General features: G+C 47.7%; 1 protein-coding gene across 1 annotated transcript in view; it reads right to left on the bottom strand.

Annotated features, from left to right (window-relative positions):
• APCDD1L (APC down-regulated 1 like) overlaps positions 1-21,043 on the bottom strand; it is a 52,298-nt gene that overhangs the window by 7,743 nt on the left and 23,512 nt on the right. Inside the window, exon 2 of the mRNA XM_058562412.1 lies at positions 2,592-2,730. Coding sequence (XP_058418395.1) covers positions 2,592-2,730 — 139 coding nt within the window. The remainder of the gene's footprint in view (positions 1-2,591; positions 2,731-21,043) is intronic.

Below are 21,043 nucleotides of genomic sequence, written 5' to 3'. Positions count from 1 at the left end.
ACTGGGACCGTGAGCCTGGATAATGCCTGCTCCTTCCTCTGTGACATGGGGCTGTCACACCCACCGTCGGGGCTTCCGGGACACGTCCAGCACAGTGGCGGGTGGGGAGGGGCTGAAGAAACGGGGGCTGCCCTGCACCACTGGAGGAGCCTGTGCCGTGAGCTCTCCCCGCTGGATTCCCGGCACCCGCCCAGAGCCCGGCTAGCCTGGACCCTCCCTGTCCTGGGCGAGTGAATCCTGGATGCTGGGCGCTTACTTCTGTCTCCCCTCCTCAAGGCTGACTTGCCTGACCAAGTTCCATCCATGCCTGTGACAGCCTTGTCCATCTAAACCAGGGGTCAGCACACTTTTTCTGTAAAGGGTTGGATAATAAAGACATGTATTTTTGTGGGCCAAGTGGTCTCTGTTGCAACTACTCAGGGCTGTGGTTCTAGAGCTAAAGCAGCCGGAGACAATGTGTAGATGGAGGGCATGGTTGTGTGCCAATAAAACTGTATTTACAAAAACAGGTGCGCCCCCTCCCCCTATTCTGCTGGTGAGGAAAACAAGTACAGGTGGGGTTGGGGGCAAAGGGAAGTGAAATGACTCCTAGACCCACAGGCACACTCTGGGCTGGGGGCAGCAGAGCCTCTGGGACTTTTCCACCGAGGGCTCAGATGGGGTGGGTGGTAGGTGGGTTCTGGGGGGAAAAGAGCAGGCAGGTTCCCCATTCACAGTGTTACTCTAGCCAGGTACCACCTGTGCTGTTATTTTCTTGATATTTTTCATACAAAGGCTGCTGGGGTAGAGGAAACGTGTTCTCACCCAGTGCAAAAACAATTCCCTTTTGTTTTCTTTCCATCTTTCTGATTACACGAAGGTGCAAGTCTCCATTGGAGCTAATGTGTCTTTAACGCCAACCTCCCTTTTCTCGCAGAGAGAACAGACTCGGGGCCCTAGGCAGGCAGCAAATCTGGGCAGAATTTAATTATGTTGTTTGTTTTCATTGACTTTCTCTTACAGTTGCCTCCTATTTATGGCAAGCGGCTCTGCTCTCCGTATCCAGGGTGATATTATGCTTCCTTTAAAAATAATTAGTGTACACTGTAAATGTGTGCAGTTTACTGTATACCAATTATACCTCAATAAAGCTGTACAAATAAATGAATATATTTCAGTAAACAAAAGCAAGTTGGTTTAAAGAAAAATCGTAAGGAAATACCAGTAGAGGTGGTAGTTAAAAATGGAGAGGGGTGACTCACATGCCCGAGGGTGGGCCCCAGCCCCCTCCTCACCCGTGTTTCAGACAAGGCCAGGGAGGGGGAGATTTGTCTAAAGGGATGCAGCAGGTCACACTGGACATCTTGGTGGTTCCCAGACTGTGGATCCTTCCCTGCGCTACTCCCAGGAAGCAGCAGAGCCTGTCTGGAGAGCACAAAGGGGAACTTTCTAGGAAGACAGTTCTAGAAGTTTCTAGAAGAACCATTCTGGAATGCTGTTGTCTTGGGGCAAGAGCAGCCTGCCACCCAGCCCCCACCCTCTCTATGCCCCAGTTCTGTCTCAGAGTGACCCTGGCCAGTGGTGCCGGGATCCCACCTGGACTGTGGAGTCGGGTGGGGGCGGAGCCTGGGAATGCATCCACAGTGGCTTTGCAGAGTTCGAGTCCCCTCCCTCCTCCCAGAGTGCTAGCAGATGTTTGGCAGCCAGGTTTCTCCCTGACCTCAGGAGGCACACGGAGGACATGGAGAGTCCAGTCCCTGACCCCAGAACGGGACTGGCCCAAAGGACGGGAGAGGAAGGGATGTGCTAGGTGTGGAGGAGGCCACTGCCTCTCTTCTTCCCCAGCCCCACTCCAGGAGTGAGGACTCAGCTGGCTGTTGTAGAGTTTGTGCCCCACAAATGAGGGCAGAGCACAAAGCCCTCTCCCCCAGAGCAGCAACAGGGCCTCTGAAATATCAGGCAAGCTGGTCAGGTTAGAAAGAGAATCAGACCAGCAAGCAAGACACCTGGGTCCTCTCTGGCCTGCCACTTCCTGCCTCAGGACCTTTGCACTAGCTGCTCCCTCTGCCTAGCTCTTGCCCTGGCTCTCTGGATGGCTAACTCCTCTGCTTTCAGCACTCAACTGAATGTCACCACCTCCAAGAAGCCTTCCCTGACCACTCTCAAAAGACCCCTCCCAGGTCACTCGCTTTCACAACCTCAGTTTTATTTCCTTCACTGCAGAGCTTAGCACCATCTCAAGTTTACGTTCCTTATTTCTGTGTTCGCAAGTTTAGGGCTTGTCCCCACTGCGCACCCTCGTACCTAGCTCCTAATAGGTACTCAACAAGTACTGGTACAATAGGCTCTGAATATGCTGAACAAATGGATTTCATCTGTTTGCTGTTTGTGGCAGGGTTATGATGCCCACACAGACCCTGCCTCCCAGGCCCTGCCTCCCAGGCTTGCTCTGTGGGGTGGGGAGGCAAGCAAAACCATGTGCTCGGCACATGGTAGCAAGCCTCTTGGACAACTGGATGAATTCCCATTTCCCAGATGTGGGCACTGAGGCTCAGAGAGGGTGAAGTCTCCCAGCCCAGGGGCTTGTGGTCAGGGTGACCTCGGGGTCTTACCCAGTGGAGGTCCAGGGCCCTTCCAGGCGTGGGGGCAGCAGTGCGGTGACGGGTGCTCTGTGGGGCAGGGGCTGCTGGCAGTGCGGTTCCCAGTGCAGGCGGCCAGCCCTTACCGTCCCGGCCGCCTCTGCAGTGCGGGCTGCGGAGCAGACAGACCCTGGTTAGCCGTCCCAGCACACCCCAGCTCCTCAGCCTGTCCCGCCCGCCCGCCCAGCCCAACGGGCCACAGCCCAGGGGGCAGCAGAGAGCCAGGCGGGGGTCTGTCCCCACCTCCACCTCCACGTTGGTCCCTCCCCAGGGCACCCAGGCCCCCTCAGGCCACCCCCGAGACAGTGATGGGCTCCCCAAATCGGGGTGCCTAGAATCAGCCTCCAGACTCCTCTCCTGGATTCCCAGACGTATGTTTCGTTTTCTCAAGGAGTCCAGCCTCCTGGAGGGAGAGCACCCCAGGGTCCCAGGCTGGGAGGCCTCCAGGAGTCACTGTGCCCAGCTAGACTCGCCTGCTGTGGCCGAGCACCGCCGGGCGGTGGCTGAGGCGCCCCGCACTCCTGGACAAGGGGCACTCGAGACGCAGACGGAGGAGCTGGGGGCAGTGGGACTTCCGCCCCGCTCCACCGAGGAGCCCAGGTCTGCTTGACCTCTGCCACGTGGAGCAGGCCAGACGTGCTCTGGCCCTGTGTTGTCCATCTCCACGTCCGCGGGACCCAGGCCAGTCCCTGGCACACAGCGGGTGCTCAATAAGTGTGGTGGGTGCCGAGGCTGATGCACGAGGCCAATGCGGGGCCGGGGGAGGAACCGGAGGCCTCGAGGAGGCTGGCTGTGAGCAGCAGGGGCAGGGCCCAGGGCCCCAGGCCCTCCTGAATGACTCCCAGATGTGCTCATCTTGTGGAGCCGGGCCAGGCCCGGCCGTGGGACGGTTCACAGTCTCTTGGAGGGGCTGCTCAGAGGCGAGAGCACCGGGGCCTTCAGCTGCTAGAGCAGCAATTCCCCCAGAAACCGTCATCCCCACGCAGAGCGCCGGGCTCGACACAGCCCAGATGGCGGGATGCTGTGGGAAGCTCGGCAGCGCGCAGCCTCCAGATATCCCAGCGGCGAGCTGTGCTCCCAGCGGCCACCGCCACCCGCTGGCCCAGCGCCTGCAACAGGCCTTTCCGACGGCACTTCTCCCACCCAGCCTGTGGCCCAAGTGAGTCAGGGGGCGCCCGGGGCTGGTGGAGATGTCGGCTGGTCCAGGACGCCCCAGGAAGGCTTGCGGGCTGAGTGGAGAAGCGAATGAATGATACATTCTGCCCCCTCCCCCGTCGGACATTCACATCTTCCCATCGGGTTCAGGAAGGGAGGGCCTGGGAAGGCCTGGGGTCCCTACCTGCCCCTTCACAGCTGTCTGACTGGGCACGTGGCCCCCAAACTCTGCGCCCTGGCGGCTTCTCAGGAAAATGAGGCAGAGTGGATTCCTTACCTCCCTGGAGATTGGGGGTCTCATCCGGAGACTCTTGAGGTCCCCAGTGGTCAGCTGAGAAAGCCGGAGCGATGCTGATGGTGATGATGCTGATGGCAACATGGTTCCCCTTAACTGAGTCTCGACTCCCTGCGTCTTTCTCTGGCCTTTGCCACAACTCTGACATGGGCGTTAGCGGTAGCCTCCTTTTACGGGAGGGAAACAGGCTCTGCGAGCTGGGCTGAGGTTGCACTGGGGCACGAGCTGCCCAAATGTGACAAAGCCAGTGTTGGAGCCCACGTCGTTGGACCCCAGCTTGATGGCTTAACTGGCGCTCGTTTTGCGTGGCAGGCAAGAGGCAAGGGCTGTTTTTAAGACTTGGTGGGCCCCTGCACTCAGCAAATGAATGAATGAATGAGTAAAAATGCTGGTGCAGCACTGGGTCCCTGCTATATTCCCGGTTTATCCTACAACTGATTTATGGGTTTTAATCAACCAAACAGGAGAAATGAAAACAACTAACCAATGAGGTTGTGGTGTCCCTACCCGACTGCCCGAGGGCTCGCAGGACCACTCTGCAGAGTGACTACGGTGCCAAGAGGACTCTGGAAAGAGTGGTTCCGTGTTAACTTGGGCTCATCTAATTTTCTGGGACAGAGCCAGGACGTCATGGTGGGCCGGTGGGCAGTGAGGTTGGGCCACACTCCCAGCACAGCCCTATCGGGAGTCCTGAGTCGGGCCGCACGCCCAGCCACATCTACACCTTACACAGCCGCGTCTACACCTTACACCTTCTTGTGCTCCTGCAGTCAACTCCTCAGGAGACACTGGGTCCCCTGGATTCAGTTCTGCAGGTTAATTTGAACATCACCGGTGTCCACGGAACCTGTCAGGAAGTGTTGATTTGGAGGAGGGATGGAAGGAAAGAGGAGAAAAGGACCAAAAGAGGTCCAGGTGATTTGCCTGGTAGGGAAACCAAGCTTCCATCTCAGAGCAAAATAGCGAGCGGCCTGAAAATGATAATGGCATCGTTTCCACACAGCTCGGCTGCCGGAGGAAATGTTTCCTGTTTAAAAGAAAACAAGCCTTTTCCCCCTGTACTCCCTCTGAAGCCACGGAGAAGAGATGGCTAGCCACGTTGCATTTTGTCACGAATCCTCTGATGGTATGCTTCTGCTCAGTGTGTTTTAGTTGGTCTTGTTTCTCAGTGAGAAATTAGGATTTAATTGAGTCAGGAGACTTCGAGAGACGGTGGAATCTCACTGTATTCAGAACATGCACACACAAAGCACAAAACACAAACACTTCTGGAGACCTTTGTGAAAATGCCAGAGCGGAGTGTCACGTTGCCTCTCGGCCATTCATGAAGCTTTGGCTTCAAGGTCACAAAAATTAAATCAACTAATTATAAATGGATACCTGAAGTCTTTTCAGTCGCAGCTTTTGAGGTAGCTTTTTGATTTCCTTTTCTTTTCCTCCCTTTTTTCTTCCCTAGAAAAGTCTTAACTAAAGGAGCAACAACTGAAAGCAGATGGTGCGGGGGGCAGGGTGGCACAACTTTTCACAGGGACCTGACAGACTGAGTGAAATGCATGGGCCAAATTGATTTTTATCAACCATGGATTTTTAATTAACAGTGGTGTCCACTTACCACCATCTATTATTTCCTGTTTACCCACTAATTAAAAATTATGCTGCTTTTGCACCCATAAGAGCGGAGACTTTTGAAATTAGATAGCATCGTTCAAATTACCTGCAGAATTAAATCTGGAGTGCCCAATTGCTCAGACAAGGCTACTGGGGTTTAAAATATGATCTGCCCCAGTCTGATGTGTTAGGATGAGTCAGAATGCCAGGAACGGGTGACATGGCAGACACCGTAAGGGGGAGGCACTTGCTAAGCCTCTATCGGGTGGGCACTTGGCTGATGGTCTGAGATCAGCTGCTCTGTCTGCGTTAGTGCGGCGAGTCCTCCCAGCAGTCCTGGGGGGCAGCCTGTAGATGGAGGGCATCCACATGCTGGCCATTCCTAAGGACCAACAGGTGCAATCTGCAAACCACCCACGATGTAGGTTCTGTCGACACCCCCATTTTGCAGATGAGGAAACCGAGGCTCAGAGGGATGGAGAGCCTTGGCCAGTGTCGTTCTACCCCAGGCAGATGCTTCTTATCCAATTAAAAAATAAATTTTGGTGAAATATAGCTAACATAAAATTCACCATTTTAATCATTCAAAGTATACAAGTAAAATTCAGTGGCACTTAGGACATTCACCATGCTGTGCAACCATCACCGCTTTCTAGTTCCAGAACATTTCCATCACCCCAAAAAGGAAACCCCATACGCATTAGCAGTCACTCTCCACTCCTCTCTCCTTCTAAACCCCAGGCAACCACTAATCTGCTTTCTGTCTCTATGGATTTGCCTATTCTGGATATTTCACACAAATGGAATAAAAAATATGTGCCCTTTTCTTATCTATTCTTCACAACACCTCTATTAGGTGGATGTGTTTATCCTCATTTTACAGATGAAAAATGGAGGCTTAGAGAAGTTTCACACCCAGGTCCACAACCCTGTTTTCCTCCTGAAAGGGGTAGGTGTGAATCCAGAGGCGGAAGGTGGAGGAAAGACATGGGGTTTGCAGCCAGAGCAGACGGAGAAATATCAGGTCTTCAGACACTTTCTTTTGGGGGTGAAAAGCAAAAGCAAAGCACTCGTTTTTCCTATCCTAATTGGCCTGTTCCGAGGTTCTGGGCGGTTTGCCAGATTTTAGGTGCAGTGGTGAGCATTTTTTATTCCAGGGGTTACGCATTGATTGTAGAGGGTGTTGAAAAGCTGCCTCAGTTATTGCAGCAAATTTATGCTTTCACAGCCCCCATTGCTGAGGATGAGACTGAGTTTTAAAAAGGGGTTGGTCTGAACTTGATTTAAAAATATTAAGCAATACTTTAAGTAAATAATATTTAGTAAGTAAATGTATAAGTGACTCGTGGGCGTGGTAAATAGCCTGACAGTGGTGCACAGACTGAAGAGGGGGAGACGTGAGGTTACCCATCACCTCACCTCCAGAGTGCAAAGGGAGAGTGGCTGCGTGTCCTGGGGCTGCCATGACAAGGCACCACCAACGAGATGACTTACAACAACAGAACTTTATTCTCTCGCAGTCTGGAGACCACAAGTCTGAAATCAAGGTGTGGGCAGGGCCACGCTCTCTCCCGAGGCTCTAGGGGAGGATCCTTCCTACCTCTTCTGGCTTCTGGTGGCTCCAGGCGTTCCTTGGCTGTGGCTGCATCACTCCCATCTCTGCCGCTGTCTTCACAGGCCTGTCTTCCCTCTCTTTGTGTCTGCCTCTCTGTATCCAAATCTCCCTCTCCCTTCTCTTGTAAAGACACCAGTCACTGGATGAGGGCCCGCCTTTTCCAATATGGCCTCATTCTAACTTGATTACATCTGCAAAGACCCTATTTCCAAATAAGGTCACATTCACAAGTACCAGAGTTTAGGACTTAAACATCTTTCTGAGGACATGATTCAACTCACAATAGATACCAAAGGCTATCTAAGTCCAGGTCCCCCAGCAACCCAAGCTCTGTTCCTTCATTCCTTGACCCCCACACAAATATTGAATGGCTGTTATCTGCCCTTATAAGGGTGCACGTGAGGGACAGAGTTCCTGTTCTCTTGGAGAGGCTGGCATTCATCAAATAGGCCCATGACGGATTATGATTTGAAAGCATCATAAGTGTCTCAAAGGAAATTTACATGATGGCCAAAAACTTCCCATGGTTTCCCAATGCACTTGGAGTAACATCCACATATTTCCTGAAGATCTCTGAGGCCCTTCAAAATTGGCCGTCTTCCCATCCTTCCAGCGTCATCCATCAGATCCCACCATACTCTCTACCGTGTGTTCCGAGGGACGAACAGGCACACTCTTTCCTGCCTCGGGGCCATCGCACGTGCTGTTCCTCAGCCAGAGCACCACTCTTCCCTCTGCTTTGTGCTGGGCCTTCCCTCTCCATCGAGGTCTCAGGCAGGCTGACATCGAACACTCCTTCTGCTGTTCTCCATTCCCTCGTCTCCTGGGTAGCACTCATTGCATCTGGCAATTATTTACCTGCTTTCTGTTTTTTATTTACTTTTATTTTTTGACTTTTGAATTTGAAATAATTTCAGACTTAAAAAATGTCACAAAAGCAGTAGAAAGAGTTCTAGCATACCCTTCACCCAGTTTCCCCAAAGGTTAACATATTGCGTAGACGTAGTACAATGATCAAAGCCAAGAAATTCACATTGATACAATGCTATTAACTAGTCTACAAACTTTACGCAAGTTTCACCACTGTCCCATTCATGTCTCCTTTCTGGCCCATGATCCAATCCAGATTGCACATCATATTTAGTTGTCAGGTCCCCTTCATCTCCTTTAGTTGGAGACACTTTTTTGGTCTTTGTCTTTCATGACCTTGACACTTTTGGAGAGTACCAGCTAGTTATTTTGTAGTGTGTGCCTCAATTTTGGATTGTCTGATGTTTCCTCATGATTAAATTCAGTTGATGCAGTTTTGGTGAGAATACCATAGAAGTGATGTTGTGTCCTTCTTGGTGCATCATGTCAGGGGGCACACGATGTCAATTTGTCCCAATACTGGTGATGGTAACTTTGATCACTTGTTTAAGGAGGTGTCTACCAAGTGTCTCCATGTTAAGTTACTACTTTTCTCTTTGTGATTAATAATTATCTTAAGGGATACACTTAGAGATAATGCAAATATCTTGCTTTTCATTATACTTTCCCCCTCACTAATTTCAGCATCTATTGATGACCACTGATGATTCTTGCCCACAACAGTTATTACTGTGGTGTTTTCCAAATGGTCATTCTCTAGTGCTTTCATTCTTTCTGAATTCCTTAATTGCAATTGTGCTGTAAGGAATCACTGGCCCCCTCCCCATTTATCTCTTCACTCAATTGTTGCTCATGTTAGTGTGAGCTCAGGGATATTTATTTTATAGGTTACAACCCATTGCTATCATTATTTATTTTGTTGCTCAAATTGTCCCTGATTTGGCCATTGGGAGCTCCTTCAACTTAGCTCCTGAGTCTTTTCTACATGCCCTTGTCGTTTCTTTTTTTTTGAGCACTTCCTCACTTTCTGGCACCAGAAGATCTTCCAGGCTCATTTTGTACTTTCCCTGCCCCAGCCCTGGAATCAGCCATTTCTCCAAGGAGTCCTGGCTCCTTTTATTCGAGACTGGTGTTTAGAAACCAAGATCTGGGGGCTAGGTGTGCTCACTGCTGCTGAGGCGTCACTCTAGGCTCCTCAACGTTTCCCTCCCTCCCTCCCTCCCTCCCTCCCTCCTCCCCTCCCTTCTTTCTTTCTTTCTTTTCTTTCTTTCTCTCTCTCTCTTTCCTTCCTTCCTTCCTCTCTCTCTCTTTCTTTCCTTCCTTCCTTCCCTCCCTCCCTTTCTCCATTTCTTTTTTCCTCCTTTCCTCTCACTGTCTCCCCCACTAGTCTGCCAGCTCCATGAGGACAGGTCCTTATCTCTTTTGCTCACCGCTGATTCCCCAGCACTTAGCAGTGCCTGATGGATGCTCGATAAATATTTGTTGTGTCAAGACACAGACAGCACTTAGAACAATGCCTTCACAAAGTGCTCAATAAATACTAGTTATTATTACTACTTTCAGTTGAATGAATGAATGAACGACTTGTGCTCCGAAGACCAAGGCACGTGAGGTCCTTGTTGATACTTCTCCCACCCCTGAGGATTCACCGCCTAAAAATCAGCTGGTGATTTCCATTCTGGGTGTGGCTATTAGGGTCAGGTTTGAAGTGGAAGAGGAGAAGGAGAAGGCTTGCAGCTGTTGGGATCACTAAGAATCTGGCTGAGGGTGAAAGGGTGGTCAGAAAGGGAGTCCCCAGCAGGCCAGGGGCCCAGGCTGATCCAAGCAGGCAGAGAGGAAAGAGAAGTAGGTGAAGGGAGGTTTAAGTGTGAGCTTCAAATCCTGCGGAGAGCTTCGAGGATGGGCTGGATCCAGCATAAGAACCTAATGGCAGGCGCTTTGCTTTAAAGCCTATGTTGACCCTTGGAAGCCGCCCCAGCCAAGCCAGGACGTGATGTGGTTCTGCACGCCCAGCGAAGGCTCCACCCAGCTCAACGGCACTATTCAACAGAAAAAGAGTGGGCGCCACAAATGTAAGCCATGTATGTGATTTTACGTTTTCTAGTAGCCACATTAAAAAAGCTAAAAAGTAACAGGTGAAATGGGGCTGGTGGCTGCCATACTGGAGGCATAGCCCTAGCCCAAGAGTGGAGTGTGTGTGCCACGTTTTGCCGTATCAGAGGTTTTCAAGCTGGTTTCTGAAGACCGCTGGTGGTTTTTCAGGAGAGAAGGGGAGACCCAGGGAGTGGGGCTCCAGTCTTCCACCCTCAGCTTCGGCCCAAGCAGACACTACTCTTCGCTCTGATTTCTATACTAGGATGCTAATTAAGATTTACTTTGAAAAAAGTGTTCTCTTGCTTAAAAAAAAGTCTGAAACCCTCTGATTTATTTCAAAATCCTCAGCCTGAGGTAATTCACCTAGAATGTTTGGACTTGTAAGCTTATGCACATTTTAAATAAAAATCCCCACCCAAAAAATAACCTCTCTTGATTAGAGGCGGCCGCCTTTTACAAACTGAGATGTGCTGGCGTGCAGCGGTACGCACCGGCGGCTTTGCCAACAAGCTTCAGAAACCGGCTGTTGAAACGGCAGCCGTCTCTCTGCGTTGCTACAGCAAAAGACATGCTTTCCAATGAAGTCATTGCACAAAAGGCACGCAGAGTTTCTATTTAAACTCCCCCGAGAAGGTTATAGATTGGCATGCTATGACAGTACCAGCAAATCACAGAAATATGAAGACAAACTTTGCATTCTATGGAGCCAAGACTTCCCCTCTGGAGTAGACGGCTGGTCTTCAGATTCCTCATGTGTCCCTCATTTGGGCCATAATTGAATCTTGTCATCCATCTAATCTGAGGGTCTTTGCATTCAAGGCCAGGAGTTGGGGTGGGATGGGATGGACTTTGCATTCTTGGCAACTCAAAAGTGGTGTGCTCTAGAAAAAATACCTCCACTTCCCACTCCCTGCAGCGTCCCAGGACTTTGACATGTGTCCTCCTCTGCTTGGTGACCTCAGAGCATTGAAAGTCACGCTGAGTAATTCTGGAGGGACTGGGTGCCTGGAAAAGCAGAGTCTGAGATGGTGAGAAGCAGGATGGCATCAGATTTGGATGTCAGCATGTTGAAAGGCTAGCGAAGGGGCGTGGTTTGGTTTGTCACTGTCCCCCTAGTTCTCCATGGAAAGTCCCAGGTAGGGCTGGACCAAGGGGTGGGTGGAAAAGGTGGGCCTCGCTTGATCCCACCTGGAGAAGGTGATTGTTTCAGGCGTGTATTTCCAAAACTGAAAACATTTTGTCCGGGGGAGCAGCTAGCCATGCAGACCTCTCCCCACGGGCTGTGGTGAGCACTGCCTGCCAAGGGAAAAGGAAACGTGTGGCTCGCAGAATGGGAAAGGAATGGGGTTTTGGGGAGACAAAGTCTGGCCCAGCAGGCCGGGCTCATCAGCCAGTTTTTTTTTGTTTGTTTAGGCATGTTCCAGCACAAAAACTGCAGCAAAACTCTCCCTCGGCCCCATGATAATGCTAATTACTCCTCACTCTGGCTGGGGCTTCCACTCAGAAGAAAACTGGAAAATTCCAGCCAAAGCCCAGCTGTTTCTAAATAGCCCAGGCATCAGGGTGATTGATGGAAGTTTTTCTCTTTTTACCCAGATGTTCTGGTGTCTTGGAGACAAGGCCTCCTTAGCTTGACTTCAACGCCTATGTTCCAAGATCTGCATGTTGGCCCTTAGATATTCACCATTTATAGAAAATTTGGTCAATGCTCTCCACTGATACCAAGGTTCCGCTCCGTCCTGTGCTTTGAGGATTGGGGCGAGGAGGAGTTGGGGCTGGGCAGCTAGTGTGTGAGCTCTCCCAGTGCTTCTGAATGAGCCTGATCTCCCTGAACATTCTGGTGCCTGCCCTACGGGGTGTAGTTACAAGTCAGTATTTGCTAAACAGAACATGTGTCTAGAAGTCTCCCATTGGATTGAATCCTTATTCACTCTCTTGGCAGAAGACTGAAGCTTTCATTATTCTCTAGAACAGGAATTTGGCAAGATAATCACAAGGTTTTGACACATTCAATAAGAAAGAAGACGTCTGTGTAATCTCTGTGAAGACTCCCGGAAAAGGGCGCAGGAGAAGGGGTCTTCAGGCTGCACCTTGAGGAGCTTAACTCCTCACAGGGCCTTGAGAGCTGGTTCTCCACCAGTCTTCCCCAGAGGGCCCAATCACCTTCTCATCTCAAAGAATTATTTAAGTTTTGAGGAGAGGAACATGGAGGCTGGTGGTCTCCATTGAGTGCCACTGGGTCTGAGGACTGCCCAGAGATGTTGGAGGTCACGGGGAGCAGCCCCAGCGTTAGGCGAAGTACACCACTGACTGGGCTGTTCTTGGGAGTCCCCACAAGGGGGCCCTCTTGAGCTTCGGTTGGGGTGGTTGGGCGCCTGGGGTTAAACCTGGCACCACCTCCTCCAGCCTCAGCCTCCAGCCCAGGGTCACCAGGCTCCCTGCGTCCACCCTGAACTTGGTGAAGAGGAAGCCCGTGGAAGGCCATCTCTGGGGCCCACGTTTTCTTCCACACGGGAGATCTTCGTTTCCACTGGAACGGAGAACGTATTTGGAGACTCAAGGGCGAGGGTGATGGGTTCACCTAGTCTTGCCTCCTTTCAAAGAAGTTTGCAACACAGAACAAAAATTCCAATTGGAACCATAAGAAAGGGCATCTGGGAAGCTTCATAAACAATGAAGCAAAACATCTTGGCTCCTCCAGACCTTCCCCAAAGACGCATATAGGGGCCTTGGGGTCAGCCAAGACAGAAAGCACGGGGATTTTAAATGCGAGAAAATTATTGTAATTTAACAAATCAATTTTTCTTACATTCTGTTGAGATTAAGTTCGTGGTCTTTCTCATACATTCAAAATAAGGAATTTCCCTAGAGTGCAATTTTGTGGGAAAACCTACATCATGTTTCAAAAAACCCATTTTGTTAGGAGTTACCAGATTTTAGGAGAAATGGCAATATTTAATTATGGCATTATTTTACCATCTAGAAAATTAATGTGCTTTTGGAGTTTCAGGAGAAAGGCCGGCTGTAAGTCCGAACCCTATTTTTAAATTACCATACAAATAGAATCCCAAAGTCGCAAATATTGGCTTAAGTGTTGCAGACAAGGTACAGGAAAATGCGCTGGCTCCCTAAATGTTAAATAAACAGGCTTGTAATTCTTGCCTTCCCTGGCGACCCTGGGCCCCCGGCGTTCTCATTCCAGGGAGAGTGCACGAGGCTCCCGGAGGGGACAGTGACAGTGCTAATTGGATGACCACAGCAGATTAGTCATCGGGACCCTGGTTACCACCCCAATAACAAGGCGCCCGTTTCTGTAAAGCCCAGAGTCTGCAAAGCCCACATGTACTTGTCCCCCATCTTTATAACAAGGCTTTGGGGTGACTGTCGTCATTGTCCCCACCTTACAGATGGGGAAACGGACTCACAAAAAGGGGAGTTGGAGAGTGTCAGCTTCAGTCGCACAAGTCAGTAGGTGGAAAGGCCCAAACTCCAAACCAGGTATTTTACCTGTAAACTCCAGTCTCCTTCCGCCTGCACACACAGCCCCTGGTCTTTGCTGGACAATTATTGAGCACCTAGTGTGTGCCTGGCCACAGGGTGGCAAGATGCTTCTACAAGGGCTCAGGGTCTGATATTCTGAGCCAGGGCAATCGAATCTTGGATGTGTTCTGCCTGATGCTGGTCCAGTTTGCTGAATGAAGATATAAGGAGAGGGCCGCCAGGAGGGGCCTCACTGCCTATGTGCTCCTTGAGAGTCTTGTAGGACAAGGAGCTGCTTGACAGGCGGATGAGAGCCGTAATGGGCACTCCAGCAGAGGCTGCGAAGGTGGCAGGGAGGTGTGAATCAGCAGACAGGGGCTGAGGGAGATGTAATTAGCCCCTGTGACCGGCAGGCCCCGGATGAAGTGTTGTCATGGGGAGAGATGGAGAGGCAGGGAGCCGCAGGAGCTGCGCAGGAGGCCCCGTTAGCCACTTTGGCGGTCTGGAGTGTTCTTCAAACAGAGGGAGCTGTGCGGGGGGGAGAGCAGGTGGCATTTTGAAAGGCAGTGCTTTCCACAGGCCACTGTGCCGACCTGGGTGGCACTGGCTATGATGCCCTGGGTACATGATGGGCAGTTTATGTTTGATTAGTTACATGTCTAGTTTGACTCATTTTGATAACTGACAAATCGAGCCTGGGATTTTGTTAGCATGAGGCTAAAGCTTACGGGGACAGGTTATTTTTAAAAATAAGTGAAAACGAATTAGTTGATTTGAAGAGAAATGTTGACCCGATTATAGGACAGTAGCAATCAGATGTGGTCAGATTGCTGTGGTGGTACACGGTGACAGGTTGTTGGGGACCAAGGCTCTCAGGCCCTGGTGTTAAGGATGATCTGGTGTACGTGGGGTTTGGGTGGGGAGAAGGAGGGGCTCAAGGTGACCTCTGGGAGGCCACCTCAAATCTGGGCATGGAGGTGAGCCTGGGGCAGTGAGGTGTTGAGGGGCAATGGCAGGAGATGGGAAAGCCAGGGTGGTGCTGCTGAAATGTGGAGTGAGGGCAGGGAGGAGGGGCGGCATGGGTGTGTGGGTTCTCAGCCCCAGAGACTGGAGGGGGATGGTGGTGCCGCTCCTGAGATGGAGAACTGGGATGAGTTCCGTTTTGGGGGTGTACTATTTGAGGAGCTAACGGGGCATCCTGGAGGAGCCAGCTGTGAGGCTGCCACACATCGGTCCATAACGCATACACGGGGGAAGGACAGAGAGTGGAAGCCAGCCAGAGGCAGAATCCCAAGGAAAGCAGCCCCTAGGGAAGGGCCAGGCAGAGCCCAAGGAGGGGTACTCAAAGAGGAACAGAAGTGCCGGGAGCAGGTTGTTTATAAGTGGCGTTGCAAATAAAATGCAAGATGCCCACTGAAATTTGATTTCCAGATACACAACGAAAAATTTTTAGTATCAGTGTGTCTCAAATACTGCACGGATGCATGTAGGAGTTTAGAGAAGAGAGACAAAACCAGAGGGATAGAGAGATTGTGTTTTATAGCTTAATTATTATTTTTATATAAGTTCTTTTATGCCATACACAGGGCAAAAATATGAATCAGAAGATACAGAAAAGCATGAGGGTGATATAAAAGCTCACCCACAATCGCCCACCCAGAGCGAATTGCCATTAACCTGCTGGGACACATGACCCTCTAGATTCTAGAGTCTGGGAGGCCGAGAGAGACGGAGTGCAGGGACTCTGGTCCCCTTTGAATGTCCATCTCCACAACAATGCCTGGCCCCTGGCAGGCACACAATACATTTTTGTTGAATGAATGAAGAAATCTTTCTAGACTTTTTTTATTTTTACACACACATACTTGCATTTATTCAATTATTTTTTACAAAAATGGGATCATCCTATGCGTTTATTTGAAATCTATATTCTTTAGCTTAATAATAGATTTTGGAAATCTGTGAGGAAGGTTGGCTTTTGGGGACCAGAGGGACTAAGGCATATTCACAGTCTTTGAGGGAGGAACCAGAGGAAACAATGAAGTGCCACGAGCAGGAGATGTCATGACTAGGGGAAGCAGGTGCCCTAATCAAGAAGAGTCCAATAAAAACAAGCCACACTCTTCAACCAAAAGCAATATGTGGCTTGCAGTGGAATTTTCAAAATGTATAAAAAAGGTGTAAAATGAAAAGGGAAAGTTACTTGCTACCCTGAAGCCCTGGTTGCTCCCTCCAAAGTGGATCATTTTGACAGTTTCTTGTGCATCCTTCAGAAAATGGTTTCATGCCAATCTCTGCATATAAATGTATATGGTTTTTATTTGGCTATTAAAATTTTTTATGAATGCAATCTTTCTATACACATCATTCTACATTTTGCTTTTTACACTTAAATGATCAGGGATATCTTTCCATCTTAGACTTATGTCTTTGTGGAAAAGACAAAATAGTACTCCATGATACAGATGAATCTTAATTTAGTTCACCAATCGTCTGCAGACTGTCATTTCGATTGTGGTCAAAAAAAATTCTCTTTTTGTTATTTTTACATACAACAATATGTTGGACATCCTTTTTATGTATCTTGGTGTAAATTTTGTGTGTGTCTTTTTGGGGAAATGCCTCACAAAGAAATTGCATGTACATCTTACATGTTGATAGATTTGACCAGATTGTCCTCCAAACATGCTGTTTCAATTCACCCTCCACCAATGGTGTATGAGAGTATCCGCGTCCTTACACCTTTGGCCAGACTGGATATTATCAAACTTTTCACCTTTTGCAAATCTAACATATGAACAATGGAAGAGAAATTACAAGTTAATGAAAGTTTGTGACTAATCACACATTTTTGTGTCTATAAATAAACAAGGGGCACCAGTTAGTAAGCAGACTCTCCACTAACTTGGATTCATACCCTTCTGTTTGTTTTCGCAGCCACCCCTCTGGGTCAACCCACCATCATTTCTCACCTGAAAGACTGACAGCGGCCCCTCACTGTTTCCCCGGTGTCCGCTCTGGCCCCTGTCACCCATTCTCCATGGAGCAGCAAGTGTGGTCTTTAAAAAATGTGGATCAGCATCCTGCCTCTGCAGTGTGGTTCTCTGAATATTCTGAGGACACCCTCACTGTGTGCAACTAGATTTGATGTAAAGTATGATTTTTTAGAAAGTAGGGAAGCCTCTGAGTTCCCTGGCCCCCAAAGTGAGCGGAAGAGGGACCTGTGGAGACCCTCCTGAGGGCAAATGTCAAGGTCAGCACTGCCTGTGTTTAGAGGCTGGGGAGGGGGAACCAGGGTTGGGGTGTCCCAGGTTGTGGTGTCCCTTGACTCCTGGGAGAAGCCAATATGAATGCTCTCTTGAGGAAAGCATGGTCATTTTAGGCTCCAAGATTTTCCACAGATTAAGATCAAACAAACATGAGCTCCCAATTAAAGATCACCAAATACACAAATAAACAACCCACCATGGAGTAAGAGTTAGCATAAAGAAAAAATTTATATCCCAAGAGCATCAGATATTGAAATTACTATCACAGAATAAAGAAAAGTTTTGTATGAAATGTTTAAGGAAATAAAATATGGAATTTAAAAAAATGAGCAACAAACGTGAGCCTATAAAAATGGCCAAGCATGTTTGGAAAGAATCAAATAGAACTTTAAGAAACAAAAAATATAATTGTTGATATAAAAACTTAGCAGCTGGATCATGGGGCAGATTAGATACAGTTGAAAAGGGAATTAGTGAACTGGAAAATAGATGTAAAGAAATTACCCAAAATTCAGAAAAGAAAGAGAAGGGCTGAAAACTAAGAAAAAGGGGTTAAGAGACATAGCAGTTATAATGAGAAAGTCTAACTAATGTCTCCCAGAAGGAGAGAAAAGAAAGGGTAGAGGAGAAGAAATAGGTGAAGAAAAAATGCCTGATAATTTTCCAGAAGTGATAAAAGACTCCAAACCACTGGAACCAGGATGGCCGGTAAGTACCAAGCAGGATTAATAAAAACAAATCAACACTTGAACTTGCAGAACACCAAATATAAAAAGAAGAAAAAAGAGCCCTCAACCTAGATTTGTGTACCCAGCCAAATGACCTTTCAAGAACAAAGGTAAAACAAAGATGTTTTCAGATAAACAAAACTGAGAGTGTTTACCACTAAACTAAACGACCTTCTACACAAAGGAATTTATGAAGAAGGAAGGTCTGGTTTTTAAGAAGATATAATGAGCAAAGAATTTGAAAACGTTGTAAATCTAAAAAAAAAAATTGAATAAACTAATAATCTCTAATTTTGTGGGGTCAAAAAAAAAAGCACATAACGAAAATACTGGAAAACAGTAGCATGCAATTTGGCAGAGGAATGATTAGGTTAGTGTTCTAAATTCCTTGCATTATCAGGAAAAGGGTTAAGATATTAAAGTGTTATAATTTCAGAGGAGCCACTAAAGTAATAGCCAATAAAGTAGTATTGTATAACTTCTAAACCAGAAATAAAGAAAAGTAATAGGAATAAACCCAACCCAACGAATCTCTTAAATATAAAAACATAAAAAGAGAAGAAAGGAGGAAAAAAGCATAAAAGGCACAATTTGTAGAAAATAAAAAGATGATTAAAACAAATCTGATTTACTTGCTGGTTAACAGACATTATCAAATTGGATTTTTAAAACTCCTGCTATATGTTATTTATGTATTTCAAGCATAACAACATAGAAAAGTTCAAAGTAAAGGGATTGAAAACACTTACTTACTAAATACTAAATAAAAGGAAACTGATATACTATAAAAAGCATTTTTAAAGATAGAGGTCACTCCATAAAAGGTCCAGGAAGATATGATCATAAAATAACATCAAAATATACAAAGCCAAAATGGCACTAGGTATAGGGAGATATTGACAATTCCTCATCATCAGGAGAGATTTTAGCACAACTCAGTTATTTATGGGTCAAGCAGACAAAAGGTCAGTGATGATTCAGAAGACTTAAAAAACACAATGAACAAATCTAAATCATTTTATATACCTGTGCGTACATGCACGTGTGCATATGTGTGTTGTGTAAGTATGTACACACAGACATATGTCACAGTGTCCAACAGAGAAGGCACATTCTTTCCAAGCACACAAGCAGTGTTTACAGAAACTGAGCCTATACTAGGCCACAGAATAAGTCTCACCAAATTCAAAGAATTGGTACCATGTATATAGGCCACATTTCTGACCACAATGTAACTAAATTAAAGTCAGAAATAAAAATATTTTAAAAAATCCTATGTGTTTGCAAATTAAAAATACTTCTGAAACACTCAGGCATCAATGAAGACAGCAAAATAAAAGTTAAAAAAAAAATGCAGAACTTAGAGCTAAGCAAAAAGTGAAAATTGTCCATATCAAAACTTGTGGGATGCGGAGCAAACAAGGCTTTGAGGTAAGCGCATAGGCTTGTAAGGTTACAGTTAGAAGAAGAAAGTCTGAAATTTAAAGATACTTCTCCAACTTAAGAAGTTAGAACAAGCAAGAGTAAGCTCAAATAAAGTAAAAGGGAAGAGATAATCAGAAAAAAAGCAGATGTTATTAAATAGAGAACAAAGCTATGAATGAGAGAATCAACAAGGCCCAGGCTGGTTCTCTGAAACTCGCAATGAATGAGATAAACTCTGGTTAAGACTGATCAAGAAAAGAAAGAAGGAAGAGAGAAAAACAGTAGACGAGGGAAGAAGAGAGAGAAATTAATAATATTGGGAATAACAAGGGGACAAAACTACAGCTCCAGGAGATGCGGTTTTTAAAAAAGAAGTTTATGATCCGGTACGTACACATACAGGTATATACTGGTGTATGTATATGTATATATATCCTGAATAGTTCTATGACTGAGACACTGAGCAGTAATTAAAAGTCCCTCCCCCACCGGCCCCGTGGCTGAGTGGTTGGGTGCTGGCGCTCCGCTGCTGGCGGCCCGGGTTCGGATCCCGGGCGCGCACCGACACACCGCTTCTCTGGCCATGCTGAGGCCGCGTCCCACATACAGCGACTAGAAGGATGTGCAGCTATGACATACAACTATCTACTGGGGCTTTGGGGGGAAAAAATAAATAAAATTAAAAAAAAATCCCTCTCCCAAATGAACAAAAAACAAAACAAAAAACAGACAGAAAGCCCAGGCCAGGGTGTTTTTTTCAGATTTTTTACTAAACTCTAAAGAAACAGATCTTTCCAATTTTACATAAACTTTCCAAAGAGGAGAAAAAGAGGGAGCCCTCCTCAGCCCCTCTGTGAGTCCTTCCCAAGGGCAGATCCAGGTTTTGTGGAGTCTGAAGTTTATTCAGTTTGGGGGACCCTCTTAAGAAAAAGTGCCAATTTACACAAAAAATCAAAATTGGCATTGATTTTTTTTTTAGATTAAATAAATTGAATAAAAATTAGAATGAGAAAAAAATCACAAGAAATCACAAATTTTATAAAGTTGACAAATACCACAAAGATAATAAAATCCAGAAAACCCGCACCCTATTTTTATGAATCAACTGCTCGAATCTTCGAGGACAGTTTCTCCCTGCATTTCTGGGGTCATACAGTCTTCCATCGCCTCTTCATGTGACAAAGACTTTGTATTTTCATGTTCTCTGGCAAGAGTAGACAGGCCACTCCATCTTTCTTCCGCCTTTGTTGACTGCAAATGTCTTTGGTTGTTGATAATTCAGAAGCTCTCTCTCAGCTCCACAACTCGTTACGGTGCCAGACATTTTTCCCGTTGTTAATCAAAGTTTGGAAAACCTCTCTCACGTTTCTTTCACACATGAGCTCTGAGATGCTAGTAACTTTCATCGACCAGCTCTGGCTCTGAACGTTCCGTGCCGGTCTCTCCTGCACCACCCGCACGGTTTTGGCCGCTGGTGTCCGAGGACGCATTCAAGGGCACCTTCGTGTCAGGACAGCGGGTAGCAGCTCAGTGAGACGCGATGCGGCCCCGGAAGCCAGTGCCACACCGGCTCAGGTAGCGATAACTTAACTACACATGGAAGTGGCTGCAAAACGTAGGCACACATCCCACTAAGTAGCAGAATTCCCAACTCGACGCCTCCTTAAGCCGGATCCCCAAGTGCCTGTGGTCGCTCCAGCACTTGACGGCAAGAGGCAGTGATGGAGGGAGGTCAGCGTGGAAAGAGCCAGAGGAAGCTGGGAAGAGCCTGTCTCCTAACGGATCAATGTGAAAATGTGTTTTCACAGTCTACAAAACGTGGTGTCCATGTGGACACGTTGCTAGGGTTCCTGCCCCTCTTGGGGCGTTGGAAAGGACCCTGGCCA

This window comes from Diceros bicornis, chromosome 19 (genome assembly GCF_020826845.1).
Source record: "Diceros bicornis minor isolate mBicDic1 chromosome 19, mDicBic1.mat.cur, whole genome shotgun sequence".
Classification (NCBI taxonomy): domain Eukaryota; kingdom Metazoa; phylum Chordata; class Mammalia; order Perissodactyla; family Rhinocerotidae; genus Diceros; species Diceros bicornis.
This window is presented reverse-complemented; position numbering and strand designations above follow the sequence as displayed.